Genomic DNA, 15,116 nt, shown 5'->3' on the forward strand with positions numbered 1-15,116 from the left:
GCAGTGCTAACCACTGAGCCACCGTGCCACTTAAGTTTCTCTTCTTAAGAAATACAAGTCCCTTGAATGTCCCACTGTCAGTCCTTCATTGTTGATAACATTCTAATATATCTTTTCAATACATTTCGAATGCCTTGAAGGCTTCTTGAAATGTACCCAAAATAATTACATTATTTGGCTGAGGCCAACCCAACATAACTTCCTTTCTTTTGTACTTGATACATGTCCATGTGTCCCAAAGTTTGTTTCTGTGCCCCAATAAAAATGTATATTACCATTTACTTCATATTGCCTCTCCTTATTCTTCCTGCAAAATGAGTCACTTCTGACTTCTCTGTGTGGAGTTCCATCTGCCACATGTCTGTCCTGTTGTGCTTCTGAAGTCTGTTACCATCCTCCTCATTGTTTGGTAAATTTACAACTTCTGTATCATCTGCAAGTTTAGTCATTAATATGAATTACATTATATTTTGGTTGCATCACTGCCTTGTTCATCCTGCCAGTATTGGTAAAGAAGGGTTTTGGTTAAAGTTCTCAGCAAAGAAGAGTGTCCAGTTAATTTTGTTAGTGATGCAATAGCACTCACTTTCACCAACTGTTTTTATGGTGGGTAAAGCATAATGAATACAAATAATGGTATTCATTTTCATTAATGAAGATTTGATATTGCTGGTAGAACCTGTATTTATTGCTCTTCTACAGTTGCCCTGCAAAATTGGTATTGGGCCTTCTTTAATGGTTGGTGATTTTTAGTACAACTGTGTGGCTTACCAGGCTACTCTAGAGGGCAGTCATATTGCTATTGTATTGAAGCCATATGCTCTTCCAAGGAAAGGATGATAGCAGCCTTTCCTTCTTGAAGGTCAATGATCCAGTTGGGCTTTTACGAAAATCCATGGCCACTTTGGCAGACTTCAGTTTTAGTTTATTATTCCTAGATTTTTTTTAAATGGCTTCATATTCTCAAAGTGGAATTTTGGTGTAATTTAAAGTTGTTTTTTTTTTATTACAAGCCCATGGTGCTGAATACTTGATGACTTTGGAGTTTTGTCCATATCATCAGTGTCACCGAGTGGGGAGGCATGATGTAATGGTAATGTCACTAGCCTAGCAATGAATAACTCCAGACTAACACCTGAGACATGGGTTTGAATGTCAGTATGGCAGATGGGAAAAATTGAATTCGATAAAAAGCTAGCTGTGTGTCCATCTGGTTCACTAATGCACTTTGTGGAATTTGCCTTCCTGACCTGGCCTGGCCAATGTGTGAACCTAGACACACAGCAATGTTGTTGACTTTAAACTGCCCTCTGGGAAATTAGGGAAAGGCAGAAAATGCTAACCAAAGTCCATGAACAAATAAAAATGCTAATGTTGTGCTGGTGAAATGCTAATATTCTAAAGTTCTTCATGTACTTTGTTATGGATCAGTGTCCTAATATGGCTTCAGTAATAGCCTATGGTTAATTTGTGGAAGACTGAATCTCCTGCCATGCATTAGAACGAGATGTTGGTCCCGCTAATGTCATAACTGTGCACTGGCACCTTACTGGAACAGGAAGTTGGTGCTCCTGACCCAGTTGTGTCTCTTGTTGCTGCTGCTCCCTTTGCTGTCCTGCTCAGTGCTTCATTCAGAGAGAATGAGGCAGTAAATGAGATGATAGCTGAGCTGAAAATGTGTTGCTGGAAAAGCGCAGCAGGTCAGGCAGCATCCAAGGAGCAGGAGAATCGACATTTAGGCATGAGCCCTTCTTCAGAAGATGGTAACTGTATCAACAATGGTTCCTCTGGGACGATGGCTATCCACACACCTTACAAATGGGAGCTCTTTTAAAACAAAATTAATAAATTTGCTTCATTTATTTCGCTTTCCAATGTAGTGCATGTATGGAAAGGGACATTCTCTGATAAACCTGAACTGACAAGTAAAGAAGATTTTAAGATACAGCATCGACCTGCAGCATTGCTGACAGTGACATGCGGGCACTGAGACTGCATAGGTAGAGAGCGCATCCCCTGCAGGTATGGTGCTAGAAAATGCAACCTTTGGTTAGAATTATTTTTCTGTTCTCTAACCTGTTTGACCTTCTTGCACAATATATTGTAAGACTGCAGGTATTTCAGTTTTCAGCCATAATTCTTATGGCATGCATTTGTGCTGGACATTCATTTTAATTAGATGTTTAGCATTTATTCAGCAAAACAATTTCGTGCCACGGAATTTAACTAAACTTGGTTTTCATTGCATTTGGACTTGTACTTCATCTCTGCTGCACTTCAAAAACAAATTCATAAATGGAGCATTTCAAGGCCTGTACATTTGCAGAATAACACCCCACGTGCACTGAGAAACTGGAATCAAACTAATTTGTTTTGCCTTGCTCCACTCCTTTGTACTGGGTACAGTAAAACGCAACTAATATCATCTGTCCTTTACCAAATACCTTGTAACATAGTTAAAAAGCATTTCATGCAAAATGTAGTAATTGAGGAACTGATTTTCCATGAATGATGTCTTAGCTAATTTAGTATAAACTAATTATCAAATCTGATCACAACACCTTTGTTCATATATAGGATTGTTTTCAGAACCATAACTGGGTAATATTTTTCTATAGAAATAATTGTCTTATTAGACTTTCCTATTCTCATTTACCTCAGTGATATTTTATACTCTAAATTAGTGAAAGTGTGAACTGGTAATAGTGTGAGAAAATGGATGTTTGGAATCTGAGTTATTAGAACAAGCAATTGGAGTTCTTCTCAATCAATCAGATAAGGTTTATGAAATTAGCAGTGCAAAGGCAGAAGAAAATGTGGTTTTTACTAAATCTCATGATAAATCAAGTAAAGATGGGGGAAAATGGGCAAGAGAATATATTAATTGAAAGGAAAAAAGACAGAAGGGAAGTTTATATTTATAAAATATCCAGCAACAATTAAAACCTCAAGGAATGAGGCTTCATGCAGGTAATAGTTAAGAGAGCTTCATGAATTAACAAGAAGAATCTCTGGCAATGAATCCACTGTTCATTAAATTGTATTAGTTTTAGTTAAATAGGTGTAAATCCTAAATGGCTGAAAAGAAATTCATGTCATTTGAGATCAGTCCTAACTTTATGTGGTGGCTTTACTTTGTATGTGTTTGTATTCACAGTGGATCAATTAAAATTGGCAATGCTAAGAGGCTAGCATTGGACATATAGATACCTTGAAGATAACATGAGCAGTGGTGTGACACTGAATGAGAATCATCAGATCATGATTTGGCATAACTGAGAGCCAGTGTAGATGAGCAAGCACGGGGCTAAGGGGAGAGCAGGACTTAGTGCAAACAATAATGCATACAGCAGAATTTTGGTTGTGCTCAAGTTTATGGAGATTAGAATATCAAGGGCTGCAAGATCATGTTGGAAAAATCAAGAATAAGAGGTAGTGAAGGGTTTTAGCAGAAGGTGAGAAGAAGACGCAATAGAGTATCATATTATGGGAATGAATATAGGCATATGCAGTGATAGTGTGGATGTGTAGCTAGGTGTTGATCATGGTAGCGAAGAGGGTTACCTGAGATTACAACAGGATTTGGACCAGATGAGCCAATGGGCTGAGAAGTGGTAGATGGAGCTTAATTCAGATAAATGTGAGGTGCTGCATTTTGGGAAAGCAAATCTTAGCAGGACTTATACACTTAATGGAAAGGTCCTATGGAGTGTTGCTGAACAAAGAGACCTTGGAGTGCAGGTTCATAGCTCCTTGAAAGTGGAGTCACAGGTAGATAGGATAGTGAAGAAGGCATTTGGTATGCTTTCCTTTATTGGTCAGAGTATTGGGTACAGGAGTTGGGAGGTCATGCTGAGGCTGTACAGGACATTGGTTAGGCCACTGTTGGAATATTGCATGCAATTCTGGTTTCCTTCCTATCGGAAAGATGTTGTGAAACTTGAAAGGGTTCAGAAAAGATTTACAAGGATGTTGCCAGTGTTGGAGGATCTGAGCTACAGGGAGAGGCTGTACAGGCTAGTGCTGTTTTCCCTGGAACGTCGAAGGCTGAGGGGTGACCTTATAGAGGTTTACAAAATTATGAGGGGCATGGATAGGATAAACAGACAAAGTCTTTTCCCTGGGGTCGGGGAATCTAGAACTAGAGGGCATAGGTTTAGGGTGAGATGGGAAGGATACAAAAGAGACCTAAGGGGCAACTTTTTCACGCAGAGGGTGGTACGTGTATGGAATGAGCTGCCAGAGGATGTGGTGGAGGCTGGTACAAATACATTTAAGAGGCATTTGGATAGGAGTATGAATAGGAAGGGTTTGGAGGGATATGGGCCGGGTGGTGGTAAATGGGACTAGATTGGGTTGGGATATCTGGTCGGCATGCGGGTTGGACTGAAGAGTCTTTTTCCATGCTGCACATTTCTATGATTCTATGACTCTATATCACGAAGCTTACAGCAATCTGGTTCAGTCTGATAATGGGCAGTGAAATGTTTGGTGTCAGTCCCAAGGGAAAGGAGTGAGGAGTTGTAGCTGGTGTTTAATTTGGATAAAGGGAAGATATGGTATTGCATTTTGGTAAAAAAAAAACAAGGACTGGATTTATTCAATTAAAACTATGGCTTTGGTTAATGCTGTAGGACGGAGAAATCTAGGGGTTCATGTCCACAATTCCTTTGAAATTTGTGTCATATGTAGACAGGGTGGTCAAGCAGGTGTTTAGCGTGCTTGCTTTCATTGCTCAGACCTTTTGAATATAGATGTTGTGATGTTATGTTGAGGTTGTACAGGATGTTGGTGAGGATTCTTATAGAGTACTGTGTCCATTTCTAGTCACCCTATCATTAAGCTGGAGAAGGTTCAGGGAAAAAAAAACTACCAGGATGTTGACAGGAATGGAGCTTTTGAGTTACAAGGAGAGGTTGGATAGGCTGGAACGTTTTTGACTGGAGCGTTGAGGAGTGACCTTATAGAGGTTTATAGAATCATGGGGTTCCAGAGGACTACAGAGAAGGCGAATGACGGGTATCTTTTCCCTGGGTTGAGGATTTCAAGACTAGGGGAAATATTTTTAAGGAGGGAGGAGATAGATTTTAATAAGGCATAAGGGGCAACTTTTTTACGCAGTGGTTCTTGCATGAAATGAACATCCAGAGGAAATGGTGGATGTGGGTACAGTTACAACATTTAAAAGTCATTTTGGATAAGTGTATGAATAAGAAAGGTTTGGAGGGATGTGGGCCAAGCACAGGCAAGTAAAACTAGTTTAGTTTGGGATTATGAATGGCATGGACTGGTTGGAATAAAGAGGTAAAAACAAGGGCTGCAGATGCTGGAAATCAGAGTCTAGATTAGAGTGGTGCTGGAAAAGCACAGCAGGTCAGGCAGCATCTGAGGAGCAGAAAAGTCGACGTTTCAGGCAAAAGCCCTTCATCAGAAATGGAGCTCTGATAAAGGGCTTTTGCCCAAAATGTCAATTTACCTGCTCCGCTGGTTGGACTAAAGAGTCTGGTTCCATGCTCTATAACTATGATACTAGTTTCAGCCTTTATTTAATTAAAGGATGTTTCTGCTAATCTAGTACTGGATGTTAGGTAGGCAATCCTATAATTAGCATTGCTGGAGAACTTGAGAGAGGTGGAGAGCTGCGTCAGCACTATGCATGTAACAACTAAGGCTGCATTTTCAAATGAAATCACTGAAGTTGACTATTTCCATTTTTAGTGTGCATCTGCTCTCACCTGAATTCATTGTAAGATGTTATTATTTTGAAAGCTGTTAGAGGGCAAATTACTCAGAGTAATTTCTGAGTGTTGTGTGAGGACACCATGAATATTTCACATCATGGCACATCCACTTTTAATTTAGAAAACTGTCTAAAGAATTGTAGAAGGAAAACATTGTTGTAGACATGGTATCAATCAATGTCACTTGAACTTACACAGAGGCAAAAACTGAGAGTGTGTTGCAATTTTATGAAAATCTGATAGTAAAAAGATACATTCATGTCTTGAGTGAGATTCACTTGTCAGGATTAAGGCAATTCTGCATGGTTTAGTTAGCTCCAGAAAAAAACACAGCAGTGAAGACCATCCAGTTTAGTGGTCCTAACAAATTATACTCTCTGCAGCCAATGTTACTCAAAGAGCAGATGTAGGCTATTGAGGGATGTGTCCTTTAAAATCTGATATCTCAGAATTTGTTTGATTGCCTTCAGGGTAGGAGGAGGGTTTGGCAGCAGGCTGACAGGAAGTCAGGCAGATGGCAATGGAGATTGTGGTGTGGATAAGTTATTTTGATGGAACAACTTCCCAATGTACAATTTCCATCTGTTCATAAAATTGTCCCACAAATGATACATGTTACTGCAACAGAATAGTGAAAGTCATTTGCAGTTGTGATATTGTTCAATGTAGATGCATGCTTGGCTCCCACATTCTCCAGACAATAAACATGTCATTCTAAGTTTTGTTGACTTGCAAAAGATCCCATTGTTCTCTCAGCTGTATGTTCATTGACCTACATTGGTTCTTTGTCAAACTAGATATTGACTTTTAAAATTCTCAACCTTATCTTAAACTTCCACCAGGATCTAGCCCCTTCCTGAATTTAATCTTCTCAAGCCCAACAACCCTCCTAAATATCTACACTATTCTAATTGTGGCTTCTTCTATATTCCAAATTACGGTCGGTTCTGATATGATGTGATAGTTCTGTTCCCAAGTGACCTCACGATGTAAGAAAATCATGTAAGAGCAGCAATATTTAAACGAATGGGGCCGGAATCACATTATAGCCAAGTCAAGTAAGGAAAGTCCATATTCTACAAATAATGATCAAAATCCTTCAATCGCGTTACAGCCAATTCGTGTTGAAGAAATGCACGTTATAATCGACCTGACCAAATATTTACTTCTGAAGAGAGGTCACTGGACTGGAAACATTAACTCTGATTTCTTTCCACAGTTGCTGCCAGATGAGCTGAATCTTGCCAGCAATTTATGTTTTTGTTTCTGATTTTCAGCATCCACATTGTTTTCACTTTTGTGTTTAATATTTACTTCACCATTGCTGGCTGCGTTCTCATTTGCTTAGGCCCCAAGCTGGAGTATTTCCTCCCTACCCTTCTTTTACCTTTCTACTTTGATTTCTCCTTTAAGACTCATTTTCAAACCTAATCTACCTCTTTATAAAGTCGTTGGTCATCTGACCTAATAGTTCCTTCATTAGGTTTTATGAGGCTCGTGTAAACCCCGGGATATTTTAATTTAAGGGTGCTAGATAAATGTAAATTTTCATACACAGTTGCATTTTAAAATACGGTGATATATACGGTGTCTGATCTTGCAGCTTTTTTTTCTGTAATCCTGTATGGAAAACAAAACTAGTATCTGTAGCATTGTTAGAAGACAAACTCTGTGTTTTATAAGTTGATAATTCACAATAGAACATCAAATACCACAAAAGCTCTGAGCTGCAGAATGTAAGGATGTATACTCAGTGTGTAATTTTCAATCTCAGCAGTGTCTTGGTCAACGGCTATGCATTGTCGAGAAAGATGTAGGGAAAGTAAAGCAGGGCTGCTTTTACACACTTCCTAATTCAAGAATGGCATTATCACAGACCTTAAAACAGGTGCTTTTTAAGTATTAAAAATAGCAGTCTAACCTTTTGTGGCTTTGCAGTATTGTAGATTCTAATAACTTTTTTTCCACTTGAACTAGCCCTTGAAATCGCTGTGTTATTTGCAGATTACAATATTGCGTTTTAAGAGCAGTGGAGTACAGAAACTGATATCAAATTCATAGGTTTAAAAAGGGAAAATGTAAAATAGCTGGCAATGATCCAAGTGCATGTATTTGTGCTGTATGCTTTACATAGTTGAGTGATATATAAAATTAAGGTATAATTGGTTTCTCTGATCAAATAGTAACAATGACTATTTTCCTTTAATTGGGTAGTAAAAATGCAAGGACAAATATTAAAGCTGTTCACCTGTGAGGCACAATCATCTCGACAATGGATTACAATCCTTACATATAAAATGTGGGCTCTGTGCATTTCATCAATAGTATTGAAATTGTATAGAAGCACCTTAAAGTGGAACATGGTGCAGGGAGAAAGTTTTAAATTTTAGTGCATATTCTGTCATTTTCAATTTGAAGTGTTTTTTTCCCCTTGGACTGTATGCCTGACATAAAATGCAAATTGTGATGTAAAGACTAGGACAAAGAACAAAGAAAATTACAGCACAGGAACAGGCCCTTTGGCCCTCCAAGCCTGCGCCAATCCAGATCCTCTATCTAAACCTGTCGCCTATTTTCTAAAGATTTGTATCCCTCTGCTCCCTGCCCATACATGTATCTGTCTAGATATCTTAAATGACGTGCCCGCGTTACCACCTTCACTGGCAATGCGTTCCAGGCACCCACCACCCTCTGTGTAAAGAATTTTCTACGCATATCTCCCTTAAACCTTTCCCCTCTCACTTTGAACTCATGACCCCTAGTAACTAAGTGGGGAAAACGCTGCTTGCTATCCACCCTGTCTATACCGCTCATGATTTTGTAGATCTCAATCAGGTCCCCCCTCAAAACCTATCTTTCTAATGAAAATAATTCTAATCTACTCAATCTCTCTTCATAGCTAGCATCCTCCATACCAGGCAATACCCTGGTGAACCTCCTCTGCACCCTCTCCAAAGCATCCACATCCTTTTGGTTAATGTGGTGACCAGAACCGTATGCAATACTCCAAATGTGGCTGAACCAAAGTCTTATACAACCATAACATGACCTGCCAATTCTTGTACTCAATACCCCATCCGATGAAGGAAAGCATGCCATATGCCTTCTTGGTGACTCTATTGACCTGCGTTGCCACCTTCAGGAACAATGGACCTGAACACCCAGATCTCTATGTACATTAATTTTCTCCAGGACCTTTCCAATTACTGTATAGTTCTGTCTTGAATTGGATCTTCCAAAATGCATCAGTTCACATTTGCCCGGATTGAACTCCATTTGCCATTTCTCCGCCATACTCTCCAACCTATCTATAGTCTGCTGTATTCTCTGACAGTTCCTTTCACTATCTCCTACTCCACCAATCTTGTGTATCATCTGCAAACTTGCTAATCAGACCACATATATCTTCCTCCAGATCATTTATGTATATCACAAGCAACAGCGGTCCTAACTCATATCCCTGTGGTACACCACTGGTCACAGTTCTCCATTTTAAGAAACTTCTTTCCACTACTACTCTCTGCCTCCTGTTGTCCAGCCTGTTCTTTATCCATCTAGCTAGTACACTCTGGACCGCATGCAACTTCAATTTCTCCATCAGCCTACCATGGGGAACCTTATCAAATGTTTTGCTGACGTCCATGTATATGACATCAGCAGCCCTTCCCTCATCAATCAACTTTGTCATTTCCTCAAATAATTCTATTAAGTTGGTAAGACATGACCTTCCCTGCACAAAACTATGTTGCCTATCACTGACAAGTCCATTTTGTTCCAAGTGGGAATAGATCCTATCCCTCAGTATCTTCTCCAGCAGCTTCCCTACCACTGGCGTCAGGCTCACTGTTCTACAATTACCTGAATTATTCCTGCTACTCTTCTTAAACAAGGAGACAATATTAGCAATTCTCCAATCCTTCAGGATCTCACCCATATTCAAAGATACTGCAAAGATATCTGTAAAGCCCCAGCTATTTCCTCTCTCACTTCCCCATCCAGACCTGGGGAACTTGTACACCTTAATACCTTTCAGAGTACTCAACACTTTCTCCCTCCTTATGTTGACTTGACCTAGAGTAATGAAACATCTATCTTAACCTGAACATTCGACATGTCCCTCTCGGTGAATACCGATACAAAGTACTCATTAAGAATCTCACCCATTTTCTCTGACTCCATGAATAATTTTCCTCCTTTGTCGTTTAGTGGGCCAACTCTTTCTTGAGTTACCCTCTTGTTCCTTATACATGAATAAAAGGCATTGGGAATTTCCTTAACCGTATTTGTTAAATATATTTTCATTACCTCTTTTAGCCCTCTTAATTCCTCACTTCAGATTGGTCCTACATTCCTGATATTCTTCCAAAGCTTTGGCTGTCTTCAGTTGCCAAGACCTTAGGTATGCTTCCCTTTTCCTCTTAGCTACTCTCACAATATCACCTATCACCCATGATTCTCTAATCTTGCCATTTCTATCCCTCATTTCACAGGAACATGTCTCTCCTGCACTCTAATCAATCTCTCTTTAAAAACCTCCCACATATCAAATGTGGATTTACCTTGTAACAGCTGCTCTCAATCTATATTCCCCAGCTCCTGCTGAATTTTGGTAGCATTAGCCTTCCCCCAATTTAGCATTCTTCCTTTAGGACCACTCTCATCTTTGTCCATGAGTATTCTAAAACTTACAGAATTGTGATCACTATTCTCAAAGTATTCCCCTACAGAAACTTATACCATCTGCCTGGGTGGTTGAAGTTTCAATATGTATTTCAATACAATTTTATAATGGAACTATTATAATTGTATTGAAATACATAAAAATGCAACTTGTCATCGTCATCAAATTACACGGCACAAAAACAGACTCTTTGTTCCAACTTGTTTGTGCCACCCAGGTGTCCTAAACTGATCTAGTCCTATATGCTAGCATTTGGCCCATCTCTCTCTAAACCCGTTCTATTCCTATCTAGATCTCTTTTTAAGTGCTGTAATTGCATCTGCTTTAACCACCTCCTCTGGCAGTTCATTTCATACACATACCATCCTGTATGTGAAAATGTTGCCCCTCAGGTTGTTCTTAAAATCTTTCTCCCTCACCTTAAACCTATGCCGTCTACTTTTGGACTTTCCTACCTTAGGAAAAAAAGACCTTGGCATTTCACCCTATCCACACCACTCATAATTTTATTAACCCCAGTCTCCCATGCTCCAGGGACAAAATTCCCAGCCTTTTTAGTCTCTCCCTATAACTCAAACTCTCCAATTCTGGCAACATCCTGTTAATAATTTCTGAACCCTTTCAAGTTTAACAGTATCTTTCTGTTGCAGGGAGACCAGAATTGATCGCAGTTTTCTAAGAGTGGCCTCATCAATGTCCTATACAGCCGCAACATGACATCCCAACTTCTATACTCTAAGCACTGACCAAGCATGCCCAAATGCCGTCTTCACTATCCTATTTAGCTGCGACTCTAATTTCAAGGAACTATGCACCTGCACTCCTAGGTCTCTTTGTTCGGCAACAATCCCCAGGGCCCTACCATTAACTGTGTAAGTTCTGCCCTGGTTTCCCTTACCAAAATGCAACAGCTCACATCTATCTAAACTGTATGGAGTCAAGTTGAATTTTAATGTGAATTCGGTATTATTCAAGTAAGTATTTTGTAATTAATAAAGTATATCTTGAGGGAAAAACTTCAGACAGTCCAGAATTATGGAAGATTATTGGACTCTACTCCATGTATACAATAAGGCTATATCACTTTTTTTAAGAAAACTAGATACTGTTTTCTGCAAAATAGCAAAGTATGAAAGCCATAGGAAAATAAAGAGAGTAGACTGACCATTTCATTTGCCAAACAAACATTGGAGCTCATGTTGCATGTTGTACTGAACTTTATCTTGGCCCTATCGGGCAACAGCACTGTGAAGTAGCTTTGTTTACAAGACTGAAGTTTCATTAAACAGGAACCTCCATGACCAGATGGCTGAATATCTGGTTTCCTTTTATAGCACTGTCCCCCTTTTTGTTTTTCAAGCCATGAATATTCTTGTGGTTGTTAACTCTTTTCACACAGCGCACCAATGAATACATGAAAAGCACCTGACCTTTTACTAATGCCAAGTTAGTATGCCAACTGCCAATTTTCACATCTGGCGTCATTATCTTGAGTTTTAAAAAGCCATCTTACTCACCTAAAATGAAAGAGGAGAAGTTTGACCTCTGCTGTTAAAAAAAACACTAATTGGAATGAGTTAATGTTGTGTGGAACAGTCTGTTTCAATCTAAGACCAGTACCAACTGTACTTTGAACAAAAGCTGCAAGTTGTGGGCTCCAGGCATGTGTACTAACACAACTCCTCAGTCAGTGGATTGGCTGAGAACTCTATTAAATCTGTGCAGCTCTACCACATCATGAATAATTGTGCAAAATTAACAAACAAATGGAATGGTCAGAAGGTCTTTGAAATCCTCTTTCTCAAAGTTAGCAGAGTCCACCATTGACATGCAAAACAAGGCTGAAGCATTTACTACTATCTTCAGCATGTTCTTCTTGGCCTCCTCGCAGTTTCCCTATTGTTATATAAATGTAAAATAACAATTAGCCTCAGTGTAGAATTTGCACATTCTCCCCGTATCTGAGTGGGTTTCCTCCAGGTGCTCTGGTTTCCTCTCACAGATCAATAATATGCAGGTTAGGTGAATTGGCCATTTTAAATTGCCCATAGCGTTCAGGAATGTGTAGGTTACATGCATTATTCAGGGTAGATGTCGAGTAGGGGAATGGTCTGGATGGGTTACTCTTCGGAGGGTCGGTGTGGACTTGTTGGGCTGAAGGTCCTGTTTCCACACTACAGGGATTCCAATACTTCTAAGACACAAAGACAACGTAAAATTTAATTTTAAAAACTGGTTTAGCGTACGGAATGAAGTAAAAGGTATGATCTTGACCATATCTTGGTTGTCATGCTGAGAATCTGTACTAATAATGAGCCACTACACTACCAAACTATTCCACTAAAGCTAGAACTCTGATGTCTACAGAAAAAAAAATTGCTCAGATTTGGCCAGTCCCCTAAAAGCAGAAAAAATCCAGTGAAGTGACTTACTGCCCTATCAACTGACTCCAAATAATCAGTAACATAAAGAAAAGTACGTTAAAGTAGGATTTGTCTGCTTTATTGATGATTTTTGCTTGGGTTCAACTCTTAACCTTCAGACTTTATGACGATGTTGTTTCAAGAATGGATATGAGTTAAATTCCAGAGGTGAGGAGACAATGAGTATTGTTAGCATTAAAGCAGCATTTGACCAAGTGTAGCATCAAAAATCCTTTGTAAAACTGAATACATTGTGGATCAGCAGGAGAACTGTCTTGTGGCTGGACTCGTGCCAACGACAACAAAAGATCCTCGCCTCTTAGCAATTGCAATCACCTCAGCCCTACGGTGTTGCAGGCAATCCACAGGGCAGAGTCCGACAACTGAGCATCTTAACTGCTTTGTCAATAGATATTCCTATGTTATAAGGTGAGATGTGGGCTGTTTGATAATCATTATGCAGTGTTCATTTCCATTTACAGTTACTCATATAACGAAGCAGTCCTCCATGCCTGCATGCAGAAAGAACTGGACAGTATCCAAGCTTGGATTGAGATATGACAGTTAACGTTGGTGTCATTCAAGTGTCAGACAATGGCCATCTTCACCCTGAGACTCTGTCAAATGAATATGGTCCTTCCCATCACATTTAATGAATTGGCCATTCTGGATTGCCCATAGTGTTAGATTTGGTTAGATGGAGATGGGTCTGGGCGGGTTTCTCTTCCGAGGGTCGGTGTGGACTTGTTGAGCCAAAGTGCCTGTTCCCACACTGTAGGGAATCTAATCTAACAGTATAGTTCCAGTTTCCCTACCATTGATATCCTGGGGCTCATCAAAGTCCAGAAACTCAAAGGGACCAGTTACATAAAAGAAGTGGTTATTGAAACTGGTTTTACAGGCCAGCTATTCTGCTCACCACTTAACTTGCCAAAGCCTGTCTACCAGCTACATAACTCAATTGATAACATACTCCAACATTTACTTGAATAACTTAAATTCAAAGAAATTTTACCAGACTGGAATGGACAGGTTGTCTTTTCTGATAAAAGGATGGACAGGTGGGCCTTGAATCTGCTGGAAGTTGGAAGAGTAAGAGGAATCTTGATTTAGATGTAAACAGGATGTTTCCTCTTCTGGGAGAACTTTGAACTGGGAATCTCTGTTGAAAAATCAGAGATTGCTCATTTTTAACAGAAATCAGGCAATTTATTTTCTGGGTCTTTAGAGTTCTAGTGTCCTTGAACTTCTTCAGGCACAGAAAGACAGATTCTATGTAGGCAAGGGGTCAAATGCTTGTTTGGATAGGCAGAAATGTGGATTTGAGAGTATAATCAGATGAGCTTTGATTTTATTGAATGGGAGAGTGAGCTCAGAGATGGATAGCCTGCTGCATTTCCTGATTCATATGTTTGTTTGTATCAGGATTTTTTAGGCTTTTTTCCCATGGTGCTGTTTTCCGTTGAACAGAACTGAATGGTAACATAGTTAAACCAATGGGCTTATTTTCAGTTTACTTCATAACAATAGTTATTGATCTCCCTTATTTGAGTGAGCTAAATGGTTATTGAAAAGCTATGGCATTGTAGAAACAAAAATGGGGTACTGAAATAAAAACAGGGCACTGGAAAAAAACTTAAAGTCTACACAGAGAGAAAAAGAGTTGACATTTTGAGTCTGAAATGACTTTTTTGGAACTCAATTTCATAATTGGAGCATCTGCACATTTTGGTTTTAATGTTGCAGTGTTTGTTTCATGCGGCCTATATAGCATTGCTGACACATATCTATTTTCAACTCTTTCAATCTCCAGGTTGAAAATGTGCCACCTTATTTTGTTTTCTGAAGTAAGAGAAGCATTATTTCACAATCTTCCAAAATTCAAATATGGGTTCACATTACTTTGACAGATATTTGAGAAACAGTCAGTGAACAAAAAAAGTCAACAAAAAAAAGCTCCCAAATGCCTGTTTTCTTCTACAGATTCCAAAAGGAATTGCAATCAGTTAATAGCTAAATGAAATACAAGTGACGACTTTCCAGGTAGCTGCCTAGAAAGCTTTCATTTTAGCAGGCATAGCTTCTTTTGGGCTTGAACAGTTTTCATTGTGTGCCTGATTTGTATTGTTTTATTTGTTTAGCTCTGCCTATGATACAAGAACACGACGGAAGGTCGCAATAAAAAAGCTATCAAGACCATTTCAGTCACTGATTCATGCAAGGAGGACATACAGAGAGCTGAGATTGTTGAAGCACATGAAACATGAAAAT

General features: G+C 39.3%; 1 protein-coding gene across 1 annotated transcript in view; it reads left to right on the forward strand.

Annotated features, from left to right (window-relative positions):
* Positions 1-15,116, forward strand: part of mapk11 (mitogen-activated protein kinase 11) — a 53,269-nt gene that overhangs the window by 2,060 nt on the left and 36,093 nt on the right. Inside the window, exon 2 of the mRNA XM_060842847.1 lies at positions 14,987-15,116. Within this exon, the coding sequence (XP_060698830.1) occupies positions 14,987-15,116 (130 nt within the window). The remainder of the gene's footprint in view (positions 1-14,986) is intronic.

This window comes from Hemiscyllium ocellatum, chromosome 23 (genome assembly GCF_020745735.1).
Source record: "Hemiscyllium ocellatum isolate sHemOce1 chromosome 23, sHemOce1.pat.X.cur, whole genome shotgun sequence".
NCBI classification, from domain to species: domain Eukaryota; kingdom Metazoa; phylum Chordata; class Chondrichthyes; order Orectolobiformes; family Hemiscylliidae; genus Hemiscyllium; species Hemiscyllium ocellatum.